This window comes from Lethenteron reissneri, unplaced genomic scaffold (assembly GCF_015708825.2).
Source record: "Lethenteron reissneri isolate LAM-NWPU_2019-01 unplaced genomic scaffold, ASM1570882v1 scaffold_1639, whole genome shotgun sequence".
Classification (NCBI taxonomy): domain Eukaryota; kingdom Metazoa; phylum Chordata; class Hyperoartia; order Petromyzontiformes; family Petromyzontidae; genus Lethenteron; species Lethenteron reissneri.
In genome coordinates this window covers 3951068-3975469 of record NW_026891376.1, presented here as the reverse complement: position 1 = coordinate 3975469, position 24402 = coordinate 3951068, and the positions used below count along the sequence as shown (strand labels likewise).

General features: G+C 56.3%; 1 protein-coding gene and 1 long non-coding RNA gene across 3 annotated transcripts in view; both read left to right on the top strand.

Annotated features, from left to right (window-relative positions):
- AP1G1 (adaptor related protein complex 1 subunit gamma 1) overlaps positions 1-12358 on the top strand; it is a 37641-nt gene extending 25283 nt beyond the window's left edge. For both annotated transcript variants that reach the window (XM_061581993.1, XM_061581992.1), the window contains 7 exons: positions 415-519; positions 1813-1978; positions 3016-3169; positions 8448-8549; positions 9183-9382; positions 10861-10959; positions 12027-12358. In XM_061581993.1, coding sequence (XP_061437977.1) covers positions 415-519; positions 1813-1978; positions 3016-3169; positions 8448-8549; positions 9183-9382; positions 10861-10959; positions 12027-12128 — 928 coding nt within the window. In that variant the 3' untranslated portion in view covers positions 12129-12358. The remainder of the gene's footprint in view (positions 1-414; positions 520-1812; positions 1979-3015; positions 3170-8447; positions 8550-9182; positions 9383-10860; positions 10960-12026) is intronic.
- A 451-nt stretch (positions 12359-12809) lies between these two features.
- LOC133363025 (uncharacterized) lies at positions 12810-13827 on the top strand. The gene is made up of 2 exons (XR_009757560.1): positions 12810-13370; positions 13453-13827. It is a non-coding gene; the product is annotated as an uncharacterized LOC133363025 (long non-coding RNA).
- The last annotated feature ends 10575 nt before the right edge of the window (positions 13828-24402 follow it).

Genomic DNA, 24402 nt, shown 5'->3' with positions numbered 1-24402 from the left:
GCGGCCGGGCGTGGTGCTGGCCACCCACCCCCTCGTGTGCCGTGCCGGCCTTCATAGGTGCTCGCTAACAGCACTTGCCCCTACAGTCTGTTAGAGGCTACACGGGGGATCTTTGTATTTGTGGTGTCCGTGTGTGTGCGTGCGTGTGTGTGTGGATGGTGTCGGTGTGTGTCTGTGTGCGTGTGACCGTACGTGTGTGCGTGCGTGTGACGGTATGTGTGTGTGTCTGTGTGCGTGCGTGTGTGTGTGACGGTACGTGTGTGTGTGTGTGACGGTACGTGTGTGTGTGTGTGACGGTACGTGTGTGTGTGTCTGTGTGCGTGCGTGTGTGTGTGTGACTGTACGTGCGTGTGTTTGTGTCTGTGTGTGTGTGTGACTGTACGTGCGTGTGTATGTGTGTGTGTGTGCGTGTAGTCGTATCCGCAAGGTGGTGTCTATCTACGGCAGCAGCATCGACATGGAGTTGCAGCAGCGTGCGGTCGAGTACACCACACTCTTCCACAAGTTCGACCACATGCGGTGAGGCGGGCGGGAGGGCGAGCGAGCGGGAGGGCGGGCGAGCGGGAGGGCGGGCGGGAGGGCGAGCGGGAGGGCGAGCGGGAGGGCGAGCGGGAGGGCGAGCGGGAGGGCGAGCGGGAGGGCGAGCGAGCGGGGGGGCGAGTAGGCGGGAGGGAGGGCGAGCGGCCGGGCGAGGGTGTGTAGGGAGGAGGAGGAGGAGGCTCGTGAAGGACGCTACTGGGCAGTGCCAGGCTTGGTGCACGTTGAGGGGCGTCGCCGCTCACAACAACGAGCGGAGCGCCGGGCGGATAAAACGCAGCAACCAGTTGGCACAGTGAGGGGCACGGGTGGTGGTGCATCTGCACCTAGCCTGGCACAGCAGTCAACCTACAGCACCTGCTGGGTCTGTCCCGTGACCTGCACCTAGTCTGGCACAGCAGTCAACCCACGGTACCTGCTGGGTCTGCCCCGTGACCTCCTCCTGCACCTAGCCTGGCACAGCAGTCAACCCACGGCACCTGCTGGGTCTGTCCCGTGACCTCCTCCTGCACCTAGCCTGGCACAGCAGTCAACCCACGGCACCTGCTGGGTCTGCCCCGTGTCCTCCTCCTGCACCTAGCCTGGCACAGCAGTCAACCCACTGCACCTGCTGGGTCTGTCCCGTGACCTCCTCCTGCACCTAGCCTGGCACAGCAGTCAACCCACGGCACCTGCAGGGTCTGTCCCGTGACCTCCTGCACCTAGCCTGGCACAGCAGTCAACCCATGGCACCTGCTGGGTCTGTCCCGTGACCTCCTTCTGCACCTAGCCTGGCACAGCAGGCAACCCACGGCACCTGCTGGGTCTGTCCCGTGACCTCCTCCTGCACCTAGCCTGGCACAGGCAAGCGTGGTGATGTCACCGCCACTTGGTGGTGAAACAGCAGCTGTTGCCGTAGCCCGCGGTGTTCCGCAGTGTGCGCACCGTGGTGACGTCCGGCGTTGTTGGTGGTGGTGACGGTGGTGACGTTGGTGGTGACGGTGGCGACGGTGGTGGTGACGGTGGTGGTGACGGTGACCGTCACTGTGACCGTGGTGGCGGTGGTGACGGTGGTGACGGTGGTGACGGTGGTGACGGTGGTGACGGTGGTGACGGTGGTGGTGACGGTGGTGGTGACGGTGACCGTCACTGTGACCGTGGTGGCGGTGTGGCGGTGGTGGCGGCGGTGTGGCCGTGGTTGTGGCCGTGGTTGTGGCGGTGGTGGCGGCGGTGGTGGCGGCGGTGGTTGTGGCGGTGGTTGTGGCTTGTTTGACGGCGGTGGTGCCGGCGGTGCAGGCCGGCGCTGCTGGAGCGCATGCCGGTGATGGAGAGGGCCACGGCCAACGGCCCCACAGACGCCAACGGCGAAACCAACGGCGACGCCGAAGCCGGCGAGCGCAAGAAGGCCGACCCCTCGGCAGCGGCGTCGTCCGTCGCTCCACCCTCGTCCTCCTCCTCAGAGGTGCCACACTCACTCGCTCACAAAGTCACTCGCACAGTCACTCACACACTCACTCAGTCACTCACACACTCACTCAGTCACTCACACACTCACTCAGTCACTCACACAGTCACTCACACACTCACTCACACACACACACACAGTCACTCACTCACACAGTCACTCACACAGTCACTCACACAGTCACTCACTCACACAGTCACTCACTCACACAGTCACTCACTCACACAGTCACTCACACACTCAGTCACTCACACACTCAGTCACTCACACACTCACTCACACACTCACTCACACAGTCACTCACTCATACACACACTCACACACTCACTCACTCATACACACACACTCACTCACACAGTCACTCACTCACACACTCACACTCGCTCACACACTCACACTCTCACACAGGCCATGGGTAGAGCTGGTGAGTGGTGGTAATGGTGGTAATGGCGGTGCGTGTAATGGTGACAGTGTTGGTAGTGGTGGTATCGGTGTTGGTACTGGTGATGGTGGTGGTGGTAGTGGTGTGGGTAGAGGCGATGGCGGCAGTGGTGGTGGGGGCTGTGATGGTGGTAGTCGTGGTAGTGGTGGTGGTAGTGGTGTGGGTAGTGGCGGTGGCGGCAGTGCTGCTGGTGGTGGTGGTGGCGGCGGTGGTGGTAGCGGTGTTGGTACTGGCGATGGTGGTAATGGGGGTGGTGGTAGTCGTGGTGGTAGTGGTGGTGGTAGTCGTGGTAGTGGTGGTAGTGGTGGTGGTAGTCGTGGTGGTGGTAGTGGTGGTGGTGGTAGTGGTGGTAGTGGTGGTAGTGGTGGTGGTAGTCGTGGTGGTGGTAGTGGTGGTAGTGGTGGTAGTGGTGGTGGTGGTGGTGGTGGTAGTCGTGGTAGTGGTGGCAGCAGTGGAGGCATCACCTTATCCATGCCAGACTTAGGAACTGCAAATCCTCGTGGGTAATTCCCCACAATGCCGTGCGTGCCAATGCGTGCCCCCCCCCCCCTTAACCCCCCTCCGCCCCCCCCACCGTCCCCGGTTGCCCCAGGTGACGGATCTGCTCGACCTATTGGGGGGCAGCACCACGGCGGGCCCCCCACTCTCAAACTCCTCCCTCCCCTCGAAGCCGCCGCCCCCCTCGGCGGCAGGAGGAGGAGGAGGCGGTGGTGACCTCCTCAACCTCCTCGGACTCGACATCTCCGGTACGCACGCAGGCCGCTGTGCGAGGGAGTGTGAGTGAGTGTGAGTGAGTGTGAGAGTGTGAGTGTGTGAGAGAGTGTGAGAGAGTGTGTGAGAGAGTGTGAGAGAGTGTGTGAGAGTGTGAGAGAGTGTGAGTGAGTGTGTGAGTGTGAGTGAGTGTGTGAGTGAGTGTGAGAGTGAGTGAGAGAGTGTGTGAGAGTGTGTGAGAGAGTGTGAGAGAGTGTGAGAGAGTGTGAGAGAGTGTGTGAGAGTGTGTGAGTGAGTGTGAGTGAGTGTGTGAGTGAGTGTGAGAGAGTGTGAGAGAGTGTGAGAGAGTGTGAGAGAGTGTGAGAGAGTGTGTGAGAGTGTGTGAGAGTGTGTGAGTGAGTGTGAGTGAGTGTGTGAGTGAGTGTGAGAGTGTGTGGGAGTGTGTGAGAGAGTGTGAGAGAGTGTGAGTGAGTATGAGAGAGTGTGTGAGTGAGTGAGTGTGAGAGTGTGAGTGAGAGTGTGAGTGAGTGTGTGTGTGAGAGGGTGTGAGTGAGTGTGTGAGTGAGTGTGAGTGAGTGTGAGAGTGTGTGGGAGTGTGTGAGAGAGTGTGAGTGAGTGTGTGGGAGTGTGTGAGAGTGTGAGAGAGTGTGAGAGTGTGAGAGAGTGTGAGAGAGTGTGAGAGAGTGTGTGAGAGAGTGTGTGAGTGAGTGTGAGAGTGTGAGAGAGAGTGTGAGAGAGTGTGTGAGAGAGTGTGTGAGTGAGTGTGAGAGTGTGAGAGAGTGTGAGTGAGTGTGAGTGAGTGTGAGTGAGTGAGAGTGTGAGAGAGTGTGAGAGTGAGAGTGTGAGTGAGTGTGAGAGAGAGTGAGAGAGTGAGTGAGAGTGTGAGAGAGTGTGAGAGTGTGAGTGTGAGAGTGTGAGAGAGTGTGAGTGAGTGTGAGTGAGTGAGTGAGTGTGAGTGAGTGTGAGTGAGTGTGAGTGAGTGTGAGAGTGGGGGAGAGTGTGAGTGAGTGTGAGAGTGTGAGGGAGTGTGAGTGAGTGTGAGAGAGTGTGAGTGAGTGTGAGGGAGTGTGAGTGAGTATGAGAGAGTGTGAGTGAGTGTGAGTGAGTGTGTGAGAGTGAGAGAGAGTGAGAGAGAGTGTGAGAGTGTGTGAGTGTGAGTGAGTGTGAGAGAGTGAGAGAGAGTGTGAGAGTGTGTGAGTGTGAGTGAGTGTGAGTGAGTGTGAGAGAGTGTGTGAGTGTGAGAGAGTGTGAGTGAGTGTGTGAGGGTGAGAGAGAGTGTGTGAGTGTGAGAGAGTGTGAGTGAGTGTGAGTGAGTGTGAGTGAGTGTGAGTGAGTGTGAGTGAGTGTGTGAGAGTGAGAGAGAGTGAGAGAGAGTGTGAGAGTGTGTGAGTGTGAGTGAGTGTGAGTGAGTGTGAGAGAGTGTGAGTGAGTGTGAGTGAGTGTGAGTGAGTGTGTGAGAGTGAGAGAGAGTGTGTGAGTGTGAGTGAGTGTGAGAGGGTGTGAGAGAGTGAGAGTGAGTGTGAGTGAGTGTGAGTGAGTGTGAGTGAGTGTGTGAGAGTGTGTGAGAGTGAGAGAGAGTGTGAGAGTGTGAGAGAGAGTGTGAGAGAGTGTGAGAGTGTGAGAGAGTGTGAGTGAGTGTGAGTGAGTGTGAGTGAGTGTGTGTGTGAGAGTGAGAGAGAGTGAGAGAGAGTGTGAGAGTGTGAGAGAGTGTGAGTGAGTGTGAGAGAGTGTGTGAGTGAGTGTGAGTGAGTGTGTGAGAGTGAGAGAGAGTGTGAGAGTGAGAGAGAGTGTGAGAGTGTGAGAGAGAGTGTGAGTGAGTGTGAGAGAGTGTGTGAGTGAGTGTGAGTGAGTGTGTGAGAGTGAGAGAGTGTGAGTGAGAGAGAGTGTGAGAGAGTGAGAGAGAGTGTGAGTGAGTGTGAGAATGTGAGAGAGTGTGAGTGAGTGTGAGTGAGTGTGAGAGTGAGAGAGAGTGAGAGAGAGTGAGAGAGAGTGTGAGAGAGTGTGAGTGAGTGTGAGTGAGTGTGAGTGAGTGTGAGTGAGTGTGAGTGAGTGTGTGAGAGTGAGAGAGAGTGTGAGAGTGTGAGAGAGAGTGTGAGAGAGTGTGAGAGTGTGAGAGAGTGTGAGTGAGTGTGAGTGAGTGTGAGTGAGTGTGTGAGAGTGTGTGAGAGTGTGTGAGAGTGTGTGAGAGTGTGTGAGAGTGAGAGAGAGTGAGAGAGAGTGTGAGTGAGTGTGAGAGAGTGTGTGAGTGTGAGAGAGTGTGAGTGAGTGTGTGAGAGTGAGAGAGAGTGTGAGAGTGTGAGAGAGAGTGTGAGAGTGTGAGAGAGTGTGAGTGAGTGTGAGTGAGTGTGTGAGAGTGTGAGTGAGTGTGTGAGTGTGAGTGAGTGTGTGAGAGTGTGAGAGAGTGTGAGAGAGTGTGAGTGAGTGTGTGAGAGTGTGTGAGAGTGAGAGAGAGTGAGAGAGAGTGTGAGAGAGTGTGAGTGAGTGTGAGTGAGTGTGAGTGAGTGTGAGTGAGTGTGTGAGAGTGAGAGAGAGAGTGAGAGAGTGTGAGTGAGTGTGAGTGAGTGTGAGTGAGTGTGTGAGTGTGTGAGAGAGTGTGTGAGAGAGTGTGTGAGAGTGTGAGAGTGTGAGAGTGTGAGAGTGTGAGTGAGTGTGAGTGAGTGTGAGTGAGTGTGAGTGAGTGTGAGTGAGTGTGTGAGAGAGTGTGTGAGTGTGAGTGAGTGTGTGTGTGAGAGTGTGAGAGAGTGTGAGAGTGTGAGGGAGTGTGAGGGTGTGTGAGAGTGAGAGTGAGTGTGAGAGAGTGTGAGAGAGTGTGAGAGAGTGTGAGAGAGTGTGAGAGAGTGTGAGAGTGTGAGAGAGTGTGAGAGAGTGTGAGAGAGTGTGAGAGTGTGAGAGGGTGTGAGAGTGTGAGAGTGTGAGAGAGTGTGAGAGTGTGAGAGTGTGAGAGTGTGAGAGGGTGTGAGAGTGTGTGAGAGTGAGAGAGAGTGTGAGAGTGTGAGAGAGTGTGAGAGAGTGTGAGGGAGTGTGAGGGTGTGTGAGAGTGAGAGAGAGTGTGAGGGAGTGTGAGAGAGTGTGAGAGTGTGTGAGAGTGAGAGAGAGTGTGAGGGAGTGTGAGGGAGTGTGAGAGAGTGTGAGAGAGTGTGAGAGTGTGTGAGAGAGTGTGAGGGAGTGTGAGAGAGTGTGAGAGTGTGAGAGAGTGTGAGGGTGTGTGAGAGTGAGAGAGTGTGAGAGAGTGTGTGAGAGTGTGAGAGTGTGTGAGTGTGAGTGAGTGTGTGAGAGTGAGTGAGAGAGTGTGTGAGAGTGTGAGAGTGTGTGAGTGTGAGAGAGTGTGTGAGAGTGTGTGTGAGAGTGTGTGAGAGTGTGAGAGTGTGTGAGAGTGTGAGAGTGTGAGAGAGTGTGAGAGAGTGTGTGAGAGTGTGTGAGAGTGTGAGAGAGTGTGAGAGTGTGAGAGTGTGAGAGAGTGTGAGAGTGTGAGAGTGTGAGAGTGTGAGAGAGTGTGAGAGAGTGTGTGAGAGTGTGTGAGAGTGTGAGAGAGTGTGAGAGAGTGTGAGAGAGTGTGTGAGAGTGTGAGTGAGTGTGTGAGAGTGTGTGAGAGTGTGAGAGTGTGAGAGTGTGAGTGAGTGTGTGAGAGTGTGTGAGAGTGTGTGAGAGTGTGAGAGTGTGAGAGTGTGAGTGAGTGTGAGAGAGTGTGAGTGAGTGTGAGAGAGTGTGAGAGAGTGTGAGTGAGTGTGAGAGAGTGTGAGAGTGTGAGAGAGTGTGAGAGAGTGAGAGTGTGAGAGAGTGTGAGTGTGTGAGTGAGTGTGAGAGAGTGTGAGAGTGAGAGAGAGTGAGAGTGTGAGTGTGAGAGTGAGAGTGAGTGTGAGAGTGAGTGTGAGAGTGAGTGTGAGAGAGTGTGAGTGTGAGAGTGAGAGAGTGAGAGAGAGTGAGAGAGTGAGAGAGTGAGAGAGTGAGAGAGTGTGTGAGAGTGTGAGAGAGTGTGTAAGAGTGAGTGAGAGTGTGAGTGAGAGTGTGAGAGTGTGAGTGAGTGTGTGAGAGTGTGTGAGAGTGTGAGAGTGTGAGAGTGTGAGAGTGTGAGTGAGTGTGTGAGAGTGTGTGAGAGTGTGAGAGTGTGAGTGTGTGAGTGAGTGTGTGAGTGAGAGTGTGAGAGAGTGTGAGTGAGTGTGAGTGAGTGTGAGAGAGTGTGAGTGAGTGTGAGAGAGTGTGAGAGTGTGTGAGAGTGAGAGAGAGTGAGAGTGTGAGAGAGTGTGAGTGTGAGAGTGAGTGTGAGAGAGTGTGAGAGTGAGAGAGAGTGAGAGTGTGAGTGTGAGAGTGAGTGTGAGAGTGAGTGTGAGAGTGAGTGTGAGAGAGTGTGAGTGTGAGAGTGAGAGAGTGAGAGAGAGTGAGAGAGTGAGAGAGTGAGAGAGTGTGTGAGTGAGAGAGTGTGAGAGTGAGAGAGTGTGAGAGTGTGTGAGAGTGAGAGAGTGTGTGAGAGTGTGAGTGTGAGAGTGAGTGTGAGAGAGTGTGAGAGTGAGAGAGAGTGAGAGTGTGAGTGTGAGAGTGAGAGTGAGAGTGAGTGTGAGAGTGAGTGTGAGAGAGTGTGAGAGTGAGAGTGAGAGAGTGTGAGAGTGTGAGAGAGTGTGTGAGGGAGTGTGAGAGTGTGTGAGAGTGTGTGAGAGTGTGAGAGAGTGTGAGAGTGTGAGAGAGTGTGTGAGAGTGTGAGAGAGTGTGAGAGAGTGTGTGAGAGTGTGAGTGAGTGTGTGAGAGTGTGAGGGAGTGTGAGGGAGTGTGAGGGAGTGTGAGGGAGTGTGAGAGGGTGTGAGAGAGTGTGAGTGAGTGTGTGAGTGAGTGAGTGAGTGTGAGTGAGTGTGTGAGAGTGTGAGAGAGTGTGAGGGAGTGTGAGGGAGTGTGAGTGAGTGAGTGAGTGTGAGTGAGTGTGTGAGAGTGTGAGAGAGTGTGAGGGAGTGTGAGAGGGTGTGAGAGAGTGTGAGTGAGTGTGTGAGTGAGTGAGTGTGAGTGAGTGTGAGTGAGTGTGAGAGAGTGTGAGTGAGTGTGAGTGTGAGTGAGTGAGTGAGTGAGTGTGAGTGAGTGAGTGTGAGTGAGTGTGAGTGAGTGTGAGTGAGTGTGAGAGGGTGTGAGAGGGTGTGAGTGAGTGTGAGAGAGTGTGAGAGAGTGTGAGAGAGTGTGTGAGGGAGTGAGTGTGTGTGTGAGTGTGTGAGTGATGGTGAGTGTTTGAGTGCGAAGGTGTGATTGCATGTAGAAGTTGCAGCTGCTACTCAGCACTTGCCCCTACACCCTGTTAAGGCTACACGGGGCACCTTTGTCTGTGTGGGGGTGCAGGTCCCCCCCCAGTGGCCACGCTGCAGGGACCCCCTCCTGCGTTTCTTCTCGACAGCCTGGGGCCCATCACCAGCGAGTCGCCCTTCAACAACGCCCTGCACGGTGAGACACTCACTCACTCGCCGAGTCGCTCACTCACTCAGTCACTCAGTCAGTCAGTCGCTCGCTCGCTCACTCAGTCGCTCACTCACTCAGTCACTCAGTCAGTCAGTCGCTCGCTCAGTCGCTCGCTCAGTCAGTCGCTCGCTCTCTCTGTCGCTCGCTCACTCAGTCAGTCGCTCGCTCGCTCACTCAGTCGCTCGCTCACTCACTCAGTCGCTCGCTCAGTCAGTCGCTCGCTCTCTCTGTCGCTCGCTCACTCAGTCAGTCGCTCACTCAGTAATTCAGTCAGTCACTCAGTCAGTCAGTCGCTCACTCAGTCACTCACTCACTCAGTCACTCACTCACTCAGTCGCTCACTCAGTCATTCAGTCGCTCACTCAGTCACTCAGTCGCTCACTCAGTCATTCAGTCGCTCACTCAGTCATTCAGTCACTCAGTCAGTCAGTCGCTCGCTCAGTCGCTCACTCACTCAGTCACTCACTCAGTCGCTCACTCAGTCATTCAGTCAGTCAGTCAGTCGCTCGCTCACTCAGTCACTCGCTCAGTCACTCCCCCCCGCCCCCTTCCACCCTCCACCCCTCCGCCCCCTTCCCCCCTCCCCCCCACTTCTCCCCCCCGCCCCTCCCCCCGTAGGAGGTGGAGGTGGTGGTGGTGGTGGAGGAGGCATGATCCCGGCGATGGTGGCGTTTGAGAAGGGCGGTCTCCGCGTGGAGTTTGCCTTTGAGAGGGGGGGGGCCCCGCCGGGCGGGGGGCTCACCACCATCTCCCTGCGCGCCACCAACTCCAGCGACGCCGACATGGCAGACTTCGTCTTCCAGGCAGCCGTGCCCAAGGTGACGCGGTGCCGTGGTGGTGCGGTGTGGTGGTGTGGTGGTGGGGGTGGTGGTGATGGTGTGGTGGTGGGGGTGGTGTGGTGGTGTTGTGGTGGTGATGGTGCGGTGGTGTGGTAGTGGGGTGTGGTGGTGGTGTGGTGGTGGTGTTGAGGTTGGGTTGTGGTGTTGTGGTGGTGGTGATGGTGTGATGGTGTGGTGGTGTGGTGGTGTGATGGTGTGGTGGTGCGGTGGTGGTGTGGTGATAGTGTGGTAGTGGGGGTGGTGTGGTGGTGTTGTGGTGATGGTGTGGTGGGGGTGGTGGTGATGGTGCGGTGTGTGTCTGTCTGTGTGTATGACTGTGTGTATGACTGTGTGTGTGACTGTGTGTGTGTGTATCTGTATGTATGACTGTGTGTGTGTGTGTGTAACTGTGTGTGTGTGTAACTGTGTGTGTGTGTAACTGTGTGACTGTGTGTGTGTGTGTGTAACTGTGTGTGTGTCTGTGTGTGTGTGTGTGTGTGTATGACTGTGTGTGTGACTGTGTGTGTGTGTAACTGTGTGACTGTGTGTGTGTGTGTCTGTGTGTATGACTGTGTGTGTGTCTGTGTGTGTGTGTATCTGTATGTATGACTGTGTGTGTGTGTGTAACTGTGTGTGTGTGTGTAACTGTGTGTGTGTGTAACTGTGTGACTGTGTGTGTGTGTGTAACTGTGTGTGTGTGTCTGTGTGTGTGTGTGTATGACTGTGTGTGTGACTGTGTGTGTGTGTATCTGTATGTATGACTGTGTGTGTGTGTGTAACTGTGTGTGTGTGTAACTGTGTGTGTGTGTAACTGTGTAACTGTGTGTGTGTGTGTGTATGACTGTGTGTGTGTGTAACTGTGTGTGTGTAACTGTGTGTGTGTAACTGTGTGACTGTGTGTGTGTGTAACTGTGTGTGTGTGTATCTGTATGTATGACTGTGTGTGTGTGTGTAACTGTGTGTGTGTGTATCTGTATGTATGACTGTGTGTGTGTAACTGTGTGTGTGTGTAACTGTGTGACTGTGTGTGTGTAACTGTGTGTGTGTGTAACTAACTGTGTGACTGTGTGTGTGTCTGTGTGTGTGTGTATGACTGTGTGACTGTGTGTGTGTGTGTAACTGTGTGTGTGTGTAACTGTGTGACTGTGTGTGTGTGTGTCTGTGTGTGTGTGTGTCTGTGTGTGTGTGTGTGTCTGTGTGTGTCTGTGTGTGTGTGTAACTGTGTGACTGTGTGTGTGTGTGTGTGTCTGTCTGTGTGTGTGTGTCTGTGTGTGTGTGTAACTGTGTGTCTGTGTGTGTGTGTCTGTGTGTGTGTGTGTGTCTGTGTGTGTGTGTGTAACTGTGTGTGTGTGTAACTGTGTGACTGTGTGTGTGTGTGTCTGTGTGTGTGTGTGTCTGTGTGTGTGTGTGTCTGTGTGTGTGTGTGTCTGTGTGTGTGTGTGTGTCTGTGTGTGTGTGTGTGTCTGTGTGTGTGTCAGACGTTCCAGCTCCAGCTGCTGTCTCCCAGCAGCAGCACGGTGCCAGCGCACGGAGCTGGCACCGTGACACAGCTCATGCGCGTGCTCAACCCCAGCAAGGTACACTCACCACTCACTCACCCTCACCACTCACTCACCACTCACTCACTCACCCTCACCACTCACTCACTCACTCACCACACACTCACCCTCACCACTCACTCACTCACCCTCACCACTCACTCACTCACCACTCACTCACTCACTACTACACTCACCACCCACTCACCACTCACTCACCCTCACCACTCACTCACCACACACTAACCACTCACTCACCCTCACCACCCACTCACCCTCACCACCCACTCACCACTCACTCACTCACCCTCACCACTCACTCACTCACCACTCACTCACTCACTACTCACACTCACCACTAACTCACTCACCCTCACCACTCACTCACTCACCACTCACTCACTCACTACTCACACTCACCACCCACTCACCCTCACCACTCACTCACCACACACTCACCACTCACTCACCCTCACCACTCACTCACCACTCACTCACTCACCACTCACTCACTCACTCACCACACACTCACTCTCACCACTCACTCACCACTCACCACTCACTCACCCTCACCACCCACTCACCCTCACCACCCACTCACCACTCACTCACTCACCCTCACCACTCACTCACTCACCACTCACTCACTCACTACTACACTCACCACCCACTCACCACACACTCACCCTCACCACACCCACTCACCACTCACTCACTCACCCTCACCACTCACTCACCACTCACTCACTACTACACTCACCACCCACTCACCACACACTCACCACACACTCAGCACCCTACACGCACCGTGGTGCCAGCTGTTGTTGATTGTTGTTGTTTGTTGTTGATTGTTGTTGTTGATGGTTGTTGTTTCAGCACCAGCTGCGTATGCGTATCAAGCTCTCGTACACGCAGCGTGGTGCCAGTTGTTGTTGATGGTTGTTGTTGTTGATGGTTGTTGTTGTTGTTGTTGCTGTTGTTGTTTCAGCACCAGCTGCGTATGCGCATCAAGCTCTCGTACACGCAGCGTGGTGCCAGCTGTTGTTGTTGTTGATGGTTGTTGTTGTTGATGGTTGTTGTTGTTGTTGCTGTTGTTGTTGTTTCAGCACCAGCTGCGTATGCGCATCAAGCTCTCGTACACGCACCGTGGTGCCACCGTCACTGAGATTGGGGAAGTCAATAACTTCCCTCCGCAGACCTACCAGTGACTCGCCACCACCACCACCACCACGGCAACAACAACAACATCAACCACAACAACAACATCGTCAACAACATCACCGCTACAACAACATCATCAACAACAAGCATCTACCACAACAACGTCAACAACATCAACAACAACAAGCATCTACCACAACAAAAACATCAACAACAACATCACCGCTACAACAACAACAACAAGCATCTACCACAACAACAACGTCAACAACAACAAGCATCTACAACAACAACATCGTCAACAACAACATCACCGCTACAACAACATCAACAACAACAAGCATCTACAACAACAACGCCAACAACAGCATCTACCACAACAACGTCAACAACAACAACAAGCATCTACAACAACAACGTCAACAGCAGCTGCAACAACTGGAGAAGTGGGGGGGGGGGGCTCCGTTGGTGGGGGGGCATGGTATTAGTGGGGGGGTGGGCGTGGTAATAGTGGGGGGCGTGGTGTTGGTGGGGGGGGGTAGTGGTGGTGGGGGGGGGGGGCGTGGTAGTGGTGGTGGGGGGGGTAGTGGTGGTGGGGGGGGGGTAGTGGTGGTGGGGGGAGTAGTGGTGGTGGGGGGGGTAGTGGTGGTGGGGGGGGGTAGTGGTGGTGGGGGGGGGCGTGGTAGTGGTGGTGGGGGGGGGTAGTGATGGTGGGGGGCGTGGTAGTGGTGTTGGTGGGGGGGGGTAGTGGTGGTGGGGGGGGACCACGTGGGTGGATGTTGCGTTGCAACGACCTTGCAATAGAGAGGTTACCTCCCCTCTCTCTCGTTGTTGTTGTTTGTTGTTTGTTGTTGTTTGTTGTTGTTTGTTGTTGTTGACGAAGGGGGTGGGGTGGGCGATGTTGATTTTAGGGGGCGGGGCTTACAGCGACTACGTAACCACGGAAACGGGCAGGTGGGTGAGCGTACAATTGGGTGGGTGATGGTGGGTGAGTTTACGAGTGAGTGAGCAGGTGAGTAAGTGAGTGGGTGAGTGAGCAGGCGAGGTAGTCAACATCTCCTGCCACCGTGATGGTGATGAAGATGAGAGAGACGCAGACTCCACATAGACCTCCTGTAGACCAGGCGAGGTAGTCAACATCTCCTAGCCACTGTGATGATGATGATGAGAGACGCAGACTCCACATAGACCTCCTGTAGACCAGGCGAGGTAGTCAACATCTCCTAGCCACTGTGATGATGATGATGAGAGACGCAGACTCCACATAGACCTCCTGTAGACCAGGCGAGGTGGTCAACATCTCCTAGCCACCGTGATGATGATGATGAGAGAGACGCAGATTCCACATAGACCTCCTGTAGACCAGGCGAGGTGGTCAACATCTCCTAGCCACCGTGATGATGATGATGATGAGAGACGCAGACTCCAAATACACAGCAGCAGCAGGCGTCGTCAGGAGGCCGTGTGTGGTGGGGTGAGCGCGTGTGGGTGCCCGTGTGTGTGCGTGGGTGTGTGGGTGTGTGGGTGCCCGTGTGTGTGCGTGGGTGTGTGGATGTGTGGGTGGATGTGGGTGTGCGTGTGGGTGTCCGTGGGTGTGCGGGTGTGTGGGTGTGTGTGTGTGTGTCCTCTCTGCCTCGTGGTGGAACGTTGGCCAGTGGCGGAGACTCACCCACCACTCACCCACCACTCACCCACCCACCACTTACCCACCTACTCACCCACCTACCCACCCACCTACTCACCCACCTACTCATCCACCTACTCATCCACTCACCCACCCACTCGCCACCCACCACTCACCCACCACTCACCCACCACTCACCCACCACTCACCACTTACCCACCTACTCACCCACCTATTCACCCACCTCACCCACCTCACCCACTCACCCACTCACCCAGTCACCCACTCACCCACTCACCCACTCACCCACTCACCCACTCACCCAGTCACCCACTCACCCACTCACCACCGACCGTCCATCTGCTACTCGCTCCTAGCAGCACTTGCCCCTGCAGCTTGTTAGAGGCTATTCGGGGAATCTTTGTGTGTATATCGGCACTGCTGCTGCTACTCGCTAGCAGCACTTGCCCCTGCAGCCTGTTAGAGGCTACGCGGGGCACCTTTGTCTGTGTGTCTAGGGGACTGCTGCTGCTACTCTAGCAGCAGCAGCCTCTTGCGTGGAGGCTGCACCTTTGTCTTGTGTGTGTGTGTAGTGTGTGTGTGTGGTGTCTGTGGGGGTGTGTGCGTGTGGTGTGTGTGGTGTGTGTGTGGTGTACGTGTGTGTGTGGTGTGGGTGTGTGTCTGTGTGCGTGTGGTCCGTGTGTGTTTGTGTGGTGTGTGTGTGCCGGTGTGTGTGGGGTGTGTGTGTGATGGTGTGTGCGTGTGATGTGTGTGGTGCGTGTACGTGGGTGTGTGTGTGGTGCGTGTGATGTGTGTGGCGCGTGTGTGTGGTGTGTGTGTGGTGCGTGTGTGTGGTGGGTGCGTGTGTGTGCGTGTATACGTGTGTGTGTGGTGCGTGTGTGGTGCGGTTCGTGCGTGTGTGTGGTGGGTTCGTGTGTGGTGTGTACGTGTGTGGTGTGTATGGTGTGTACGTGTGTGTGTACGTGTGTGTGTGTGGTGTGTACGTGTGTGTGGTGTGTACGTGTGTGGTGTACGTGTGTGGTGTACGTGTGTGTGTGTGTGCATGGTGTGTGATGTGTGGTGTGTACGTGTGTGTGTGTGTGCATGGTGTGTGATGTGTGGTGTGTGTGTGGTGATTGTAACGTCTCGCTTTAGGAAGGGGGGGGGGCCTTAACGGGTGGTTGGAGAAAATAATAATAAAATAATGATTTAAATAATCGATGGTAAATTAATAGAACGACATATATGTGTGTGCGCGTGTGCGGATAAGGAAATTAAAGAAGAATAAATGATGTTGAAAAGTTAATGATTTGTAAAAAAAAAAGCGCGCTCGTATAATGTTCGGCGTATGGGTCTCGGGGGGTGAGGGTGTGGGGGGGGTGGGGGTGAGGGTGGGGGGGTGAGGGTGGGGGAGGTTTTTGAGTTTGACAGAACCATTAAAAAGATCTCTTTGAACAAGAAAAGTGGAGACTTTCAGGAGCAGATCTGGCGCGTGTATGCGTGTGTACGTGTGTACGTGTGTGTACGTGTGTGCACGTGTGTGCGCGTGTATACGTGTGTGCGCGTGTGCGCGTGTATACGTGTGTACGTGTATACGTGTGTGCGTGTATACGTGTGTGCGTGTATACGTGTGTGCGTGTATACGTGTGCGCGTGTATACGTGTGCGCGTGTATACGTGTGCGCGTGTGTGCGCGTGTATACGTGTGCGCGTGTATACGTGTGCGCGTGTATACGTGTGCGCGTGTGTGCGCGTGTATACGTGTGCGCGTGTATACGTGTGCGCGTGTATACGTGTATGCGTGTATACGTGTGTGCGTGTATGCGTGTATGCGTGTGTGCGTGTGCGCGTGTATACGTGCGCGCGTGTATACGTGTGCGCGCGTGTATACGTGTGCGCGCGTGTATACGTGTGCGCGCGTGTATACGTGTGCGCGTGTATACGTGTGCGCGCGTGTATACGTGTGCGCGTGTATACGTGTGCGCGTGTATACGTGTGTGCGCGTGTATACGTGTGTGCGCGTGTGTACGTGTGTGCGCGTGTGTACGTGTGTGCGCGTGTGTACGTGTGCGCGTGTGTACGTGTGCGCGCGTGTGTACGTGTGCGCGCGTGTGTACGTGTGCGCGCGTGTGTGCGCGTGTGTACGTGTGCGCGTGTGTACGTGTGTGCGCGTGTGTACGTGTGTGCGCGTGTGTACGTGTGTGCGCGTGTGTACGTGTGTGCGCGTGTGTACGTGTGCGCGTGTGTACGTGTGTGCGCGTGTGTACGTGTGTGCGCGTGTATACGTGTGTGCGCGTGTGTACGTGTGTGCGCGTGTATACGTGTGTGCGCGTGTGTACGTGTGTGCGCGTGTGTACGTGTGCGCGTGTGTACGTGTGTGCGCGTGTGTACGCGTGTGCGCGTGTATACGTGTGTGTACGTGTGCGCGTGTATACGTGTGTGCGTGTATACGTGTGCGCGTGTATACGTGTGTGCGGTGGTTTCGGATAAATCCAGTGGGGCCACGGATGGTGACGCTGCGCTGGATGCGAGCGATTTCCTTGGGGGGTATTTGTTCACCCACTCTATTACTCACACACTCACCCACCCACTCATCCACTCTATTACTCACTCACCCACTCTATGACACACTCACCCACCCACTCATCCACTCTATTACTCACTCACCCACCCACTCGCCCACCTATTCACCCACCCACCCTCTCACCCACCCACTCGCTCACTCACCCATTCACCCACCCACTCACACACCCACCCATTCACCCACCCATTCACCCGCCCACTCACCCACCCACTCACCCACCCACTCATCCACTCTATTACTCACCCACCCACTCTATTATTCATTACTCACACACCCACCCACTCGCCCACCTATTCACCCCCCCACCCTCTCACCCACCCACTCGCTCACTCACCCATTCACCCACCCACTCACACACCCACCCATTCACCCACCCACCCATTCACCCGCCCACCCACTCACCCACCCACTCACCCACTCATTCACCCACCCACTCGCCCACTCACCCATTCACCCACCCACCCATTCAGTCACGCATCCACTCACCACCCATTCACGCACCCACTCAGTCACTAACCGACCCACCCACTCACCCACCCATTCACCCACTCACTCACCCACCCACTGACCCACCCACTCACCCACCCACTCACCCACCCACTCATCCACCCACTCACCCACCCACTCACCTACCCACCCATTCACCCAATGACCCACCCACCCACTCACCCACCGTCTCACCCACTCGCCCACTCACCCACCAACCCCCGACCTCCCTCGTTGGTGCTGGACATATCCGCTGTGGTGGATGAAATCAATTGCGTGGGGGGGGGGGGGAACGGCCAATTCCATTCGGCTTTTCCCCTCAATGCGTTTGTAGCCACCACAGCGGTCAATGGGGGCTCTGCATTTGTGCGAGGGGCCGGTAACCCCTCCACCTTCAATTAATTACCACTAAACCACGTGTCAAAAATCTAACTAAGCTTGTGCCGGATGCCCCGGGGGAACAGGCGTCTATAACGTCTCCTGGCCAAACCCCAATTGGCGGAGCCAGGAGATTGAATCTTCACCCTCGGGGCTCCTCCACAAACAACGAAAAGCCACTACGTGTGGCCACGTGGAATGTTCGAACGCTCACTGCGGGGGAGAGGCTGCCACTCCTCTGTCGGGAGCTGGACTGGTACCGCCTGGATCTCTGTGGTATTCAGGAGGTCCGGTGGACCGGCTCTGGCTCCTGCCACCATGAGGGGTGGACAGTCCTCCACTCGGGGCAGGAGACTGCCAAGCAACAGGGTGTGGAATCTTGATTTAAAGCTTTCGTCACTTCAGGAATCCATTCTCTTGGTTCTTTCGTGCCGGGATTTGCAGTCCATGTAAAAAAAGTTATAGTCGAATACAAAAAAAATTAACCCGTAAAAACAAAGTTTTTCACTATTAATCCTTTATATGCGTGGCATCGGGGCGGCTAGAGTCCTCTCGTCCTCTGGCTTGAGATGGCTGCCACCTATGGGTCAGATGATTGTCTGCCACCATTAAGCAATTGGTAATTAAATATTTTAAAAAAATTCCCTAAACAGTGTAAAATTTGGGAAATTTTTTTTCACGAAAATGTATTGTCACGCACAACGAGTCTGTGCAAAACGTCAGCTCGATTGGATCACGGGAAGTGGGTTAAAAAACGACCGAAAGATTTGCACGGTCGTAAGCAAGCAAGTGAACTTAATATAAAGGATTTAGTAACTGGTCAACAAAAAAAAAATTCTGGCCTGGACTTTTGCAGCTGTTCTAGACTAATTTCAGGGTGCTGATTCCAAATCTGATCTCAGATTTGCTCTATCACATCTCATTTTTATGCTATCGGCATACCCCATTTTCATTGATTTTACCCAAAATTAACTCTGTCACTTATGATTGCAAGTTGTTGCGAGTCAGTGACTGCTTTAGTGTTAAAATATGGTGCTGTATTTTTAGGATAGTGTGTTTATAATATCATTTTATGTAGATATCCACATTTAATATTTTTCTTCCGCAGTTTTTATTGAAAATGCAATATTTGATATCTCAAAAACCTGATGTGATAGACAAAACTGATGCCAGATTTGAAATCAACACCCCAAAATTACCTTAAACCCGTTGGAATACCTTATGCCAGATAAAGTGTGTTGACCAGTGTAATCGATTAGAGATTTTTTTAGAAGACAAAAAATTGATTATTGACATCAAATCTCGGCACTGAAATTTTTGAGAGAAACTTTATTTTCTCCTCCCTTCACTACCCGGCTTCGCCCGGGACTTTGATTCACCACGCCCGGCCGCCTTTGTCTCCCCAGTGGCGATGTTCACACACAACGCAGCAGTTACTCGTTTGAGGCTGAGTCGACCTAGAGGGAGGCCCAGGACCGGTTCAAATAATCGTCACCGGTGGTGGCCGTGAGCGGGAATCGAACTCGGGTCGCCGGGTTCGTAGCGCGGCGTAGCGCTAACCACTACACCCACCGCTCCCCCCACACAGACAGTGACACACACAGACACAAAGACACACAGCGCGCTAACCACTACACCCACCGCTCCCCCCACACACAGACACAAACACACAGCGCGCTAACCACTATACCCACCGCTCCCCCCACACACAGACACGTGTGGTGCCACAACGACGGGGCCGCTCTGCCGAACCAGGGAGCCGCCCGGCTTCCCCCACCGCACTGCCCCCCATCACCCGCACGCATTCCCCCCCCCCCCATAGAGCTGGAAGGGAAGGTCACCTGATCGACCGGTTTTTATCCGAGAGACCCTTATCGGGATTAATTCTCACGGTTTCCGGCGATCAGGGAATTGGATGACCTCCCCGTGCTACGTGGCACCGTGGCGCTGCGGCCGGCCTTAATATGGTGTGGTCGCGGCGTGGGGCATTCGGCCACCGCGGTTGAGGCGCATTTCCCCCCACACACACTCCCACGAGTCGACGGGGCAAGCAGGGGAGGCACGGGACAGCATGAATAGCGGGCTCACAGGGGCTGTTGCGCATAGTCATGGAGGGTTGGGATAATTGCGCTTGAGCGCGCAGGCCCCATTGTTAGGGAGGGTAAGGGATTAATTAGGATTTACGCCTTGCACGCAGCACACTGATTAGCATATCAACAGCGCCCGGGGAACCGCCGTGCACGGGGGTGCACGAGCCGATTGTTCAGCGCAGCATCCCCTTTGAGGGAGGGAGGATAAATAGAGGAGCGGAGAGGGGAAATCGCCCTTCTCTCCAGGCCAGCGGACCAGCAGGAGTTCCAGCCAGCGACCCGGACGTCCGTGCGACGCATCGAGGTACGCTGTTAGCGCAGAGAGCAGCGAACCTCCGCGGGCACCAAACAGTAAGTGGGGAGGTGAAGTAGGGTAGCGTAAGCCGATAAATAGGGAATAGGTACAGGTTTGGGTGGAATAGGCCAGCCTCGTCGACTCACTGATTCAACATCAATTCGCAGGTAACATATAATAAATCATTAATAGCGAAGCGTGGTCTCGCGTGATCTTGTCGTGCAGTGTGAGCGTGTGGGTGCGCGTGTGTACGCAGTGATCCTGTAGTGCTGCGGCTCGCCTCGGGGGAGCGCTGCGCAGAGCGGTGCGAGAGTGGGTGTCGTGTGTGCTCACTCCGTGTGTGATACAGGTGCGCGATCGTAACTTGAGTAGTCCGTGTGGAGTTGGAGTGCACGAAGCGGTGTGTGTGTGCGTACGTTCGTTACGTGTCGGATACGGATGCGCATTGGGAACGTGCCGCACAGGGCTATACTGCGAGCACGGCGTTTGATTCATGATGCTGTGCGCACGTATGCTCGCAGCGTGGGAGTGCGGCGCGAGGCTGTAACAGTACGGGCGTCGCGTTCGAATGCCGGCGAAACCGTAGCGGGTAATAGGGAGGTGGGGTAACATAAACACAATAGGGGATGCAGGCGGGCGGGACCCCGGGGGCCAACGGCCCCCACACACGCTGACACACACAGACACAAACACACAGCGCGCTAACCACTACACCCACCGCTCCCCCCACACACAGACACGCAGACACACAGACACAAACACACAGCGCGCTAACCACTACACCCACCGCTCCCCCCACACACAGACACAAACACACAGACGCACAGACAGCACGCTAACCACTACACCACCGCTCCCCCCACACACACACACAGGTACACACACACACACACAGGTACACACACACACACAGGTACACACACACAGGTACACACACACACACACACAGGTACACACACACAGGTACACACACACACACAGGTACACACACACAGGTACACACACACACGCGCTTGCTGCAGACACAACACAACGTTCAGGCTGCGTACGGCAGTAAGCGACTGAAATAATGAAGCAGCAACGCTGCGCGAATATCGCCTGAGACCTGCAACACTTTTAGTTGGCTTCTTCTTGGTTCTTTCGGTAAAGTCACGGAGAATGGAAATAATAAAATAATAATAATAAAACATAATAAAATATTTAAATATAATAATAATAATATATAATTTGTCTCGTCTATACTGTGCATTTAATATATGATAAAATATAATATATAATACAAATTTGTATAATGTTTTATTTTTATTATTTTATTATTTCCCTTCTACGTGACTTTACCGAAAGAACCACGAAGACGAATCCCTGCTGCAGTCACGAACGAAGCTTCACATCGACATCTTGATGTATTTCACGTTACCCGCGATCGGCAGGCACACCACGTGACGCTGCCGCACGCGGGTCACATGACACGTGACGTCACAGCTCACTTTCCGTGCTAAATCTTTGCCTTATTGCCCCCCCCCCCACCCACATGTTTGTGCACGGTGCACAGTCTGGCAAGTACCCACAAGGCAATTTCAAGTTTGTTGCATGGCGGGAAGTACGCTGAACATCTTGAACAGACACACACATTCACAAATTTCCCTTTTATAGACTGTATACAGGTTATTACATATAGACATGGCCGCCATGAGCTGATGCAACGTGGCCGTCTCGACGTCTCCCCCCCCCCCCATGCAATATGGCCGCCACGACGTCTCCCCCCCCCCCCATGCAACATGGCCGCCACGACGTCTCCCCCCCCCCATGCAACATGGCCACCACGACGTCCCCCCCCCATGCAACATGGCCGTCTCGACGTCTCCCCCCCCCCCATGCAACATGGCCGCCACGACGTCCCCCCCCCATGCAACATGGCCGCCACGACGTCTCCCCCCCCCCATGCAACATGGCCGCCACGACGTCTCCCCCCCCCCCCCATGCAACATGGCCACCACGACGTCTCCCCCCCCCCATGCAACATGGCCGCCACGACGTCACCCCCCCCCCCATGCAACATGGCCACCACGACGTCTCCCCCCCCCCATGCAACATGGCCGCCACGACGTCACCCCCCCCCCCCATGCAACATGGCCACCACGACGTCTCCCCCCCCCATGCAACATGGCCACCACGACGTCTCCCCCCCCCCCATGCAACATGGCCGCCACGACGTCCTCCCCCCCCCATGCAACATGGCCACCACGACGTCTCCCCCCCCCATGCAACATGGCCACCACGACGTCTCCCCCCCCCCCCCCCCCATGCAACATGGCCACCACGACGTCTCCCCCCCCCCCCATGCAACTGGCCACCACGACGTCTCCCCCCCCCCCCCATGCAACATGGCCGCCACGACGTCCTCCCCCCCCCATGCAACATGGCCACCACGACGTCTCCCCCCCCCCCCATGCAACATGGCCACCACGACGTCTCCCCCCCCCCCATGCAACATGGCCGCCACGACGTCTCCCCCCCCATGCAACATGGCCACCACGACGTCTCCCCCCCCATCAACATGGCCACCACGACGTCGCCCCCCCCCCCCCCATGCAACATGGCCACCCGACGTCTCCCCCCCCCCCCCATGCAACATGGCCACCACGACGTCTCCCCTCCTCCCCCCCCCATGCAACATGGCCCCCACGACGTCTCCTCCCCCCCCCCCCCCATGCAACATGGCCACCAACGACGTCTCCCCCCCCCCCCCATGCCAACATGGCCACCACGACGTCTCCCCCCCCCCCATGCAACATGGCCGCAACGACGTCCCCCCCCCCATGTCAACATGGCCGCCACGACGTCCCCCCCCCCATGCAACATGGCCACCACGACGTCCCCCCCCCATGCAACATGGCTGACGTGACGTCCCCCCCCCATGCAACATGGCCACCACGACGTCCCCCCCCCCCTGCAACATGGCCGCCACGACGTCCCCCCCCCCCCCATGCAACATGGCCACACGACGTCCCCCCCCCCCCATGCAACATGGCCACCACGACGTCCCCACCCCCCCATGCACATGGCCGCCACGACGTCTCCCCCCCCCCCCATGCAACATGGCCACCACGACGTCTCCCCCCCCCCCCATGCAACATGGCCGCCACGACGTCCCCCCCCCCCCCATGCAACATGGCCGCCACGACGTCTCCCCCCCACCTCCCCATGCAACATGGCCACAACGACGTCCCCCCCCCATGCAACATGGCCGTCTCGACGTCCCCCCCCCCATGCAACATGGCCACCACGACGTCCCCCCCCCCCCATGCAACATGGCCGCCACGACGTCCCCCCCCCCCCCATGCAACATGGCCACCACGACGTCCCCCCCCCCCCATGCAACATGGCCACCACGACGTCCCCCCCCCCCATGCAACATGGCCGCCACGACGTCGCCCCCCCCCCCCCATGCAACATGGCCGCCACGACGTCCCCCCCCATGTAACATGGCCGCCACGACGTCCCCCCCCTCCCCATGCAACATGGCCGCCACGACGTCCCCCCCCATGTAACATGGCCGCCACGACGTCCCCCCCCCCCCCCCATGCAACATGGCCGCCACGACGTCCCCCCCCCCCCCCCCATGCAACATGGCCACCACGACGTCCCCCCCCCCCCCCATGCAACATGGGCCGCCACGACGTCCCCCCCCCATGTAACATGGCCACCACGACGTCCCCCCCCCCCCCCCCATGTAACATGGCCGCCACGACGTCTCCCCCCCCCCCCATGCAACATGGCCACCACGACGTCCCCCCCCCCCCCCATGCAACATGGCCGCCACGACGTCCCCCCCCATGTAACATGGCCGCCACGACGTCCCCCCCCCCCATGCAACATGGCCGTCTCGCCGTCCCCCTATGCAACATGGCCGTCTCCCTATGCAACATGGCCGTCTCGCCGTCTCCCTATACAACATGGCCGTCTCCCTATACAACATGGCCGTCTCGCCGTCTCCCTATGCAACATGGCCGTCTCGCCGTCTCCCTATGCAACATGGCCGTCTCGCCGTCTCCCTATACAACATGGCCGTCTCGCCGTCTCCCTATACAACATGGCCGTCTCCCTATACAACATGGCCGTCTCGCCGTCTCCCTATGCAACATGGCCGTCTCGCCGTCTCCCTATGCAACATGGCCGTCTCGCCGTCTCCCTATGCAACATGGCCGTCTCGCCGTCTCCCTATGCAACATGGCCGTCTCGCCGTCTCCCTATGCAACATGGCCGTCTCGACGTCTCCCTATGCAACATGGCCGTCTCGACGTCTCCCTATGCAACATGGCCGTCTCGCCGTCTCCCTATGCAACATGGCCGTCTCGCCGTCTCCCTATGCAACATGGCCGTCTCGCCGTCTCCCTATGCAACATGGCCGTCTCGCCGTCTCCCTATGCAACATGGCCGTCTCGCCGTCTCCCTATGCAACATGGCCGTCTCGACGTCTCCCTATGCAACATGGCCGTCTCGCCGTCTCCCTATGCAACATGGCCGTCTCGCCGTCTCCCTATGCAACATGGCCGTCTCGCCGTCTCCCTATGCAACATGGCCGTCTCGCCGTCTCCCTATGCAACATGGCCGTCTCCCTATGCAACATGGCCGTCTCGACGTCTCCCTATGCAACATGGCCGTCTCGCCGTCTCCCTATGCAACATGGCCGTCTCGCCGTCTCCCTATGCAACATGGCCGTCTCGACGTCTCCCTATGCAACATGGCCGTCTCGCCGTCTCCCTATGCAACATGGCCGTCTCGACGTCTCCCTATGCAACATGGCCGTCTCGCCGTCTCCCTATGCAACATGGCCGTCTCGCCGTCCCCCTCCCCCATCTCCC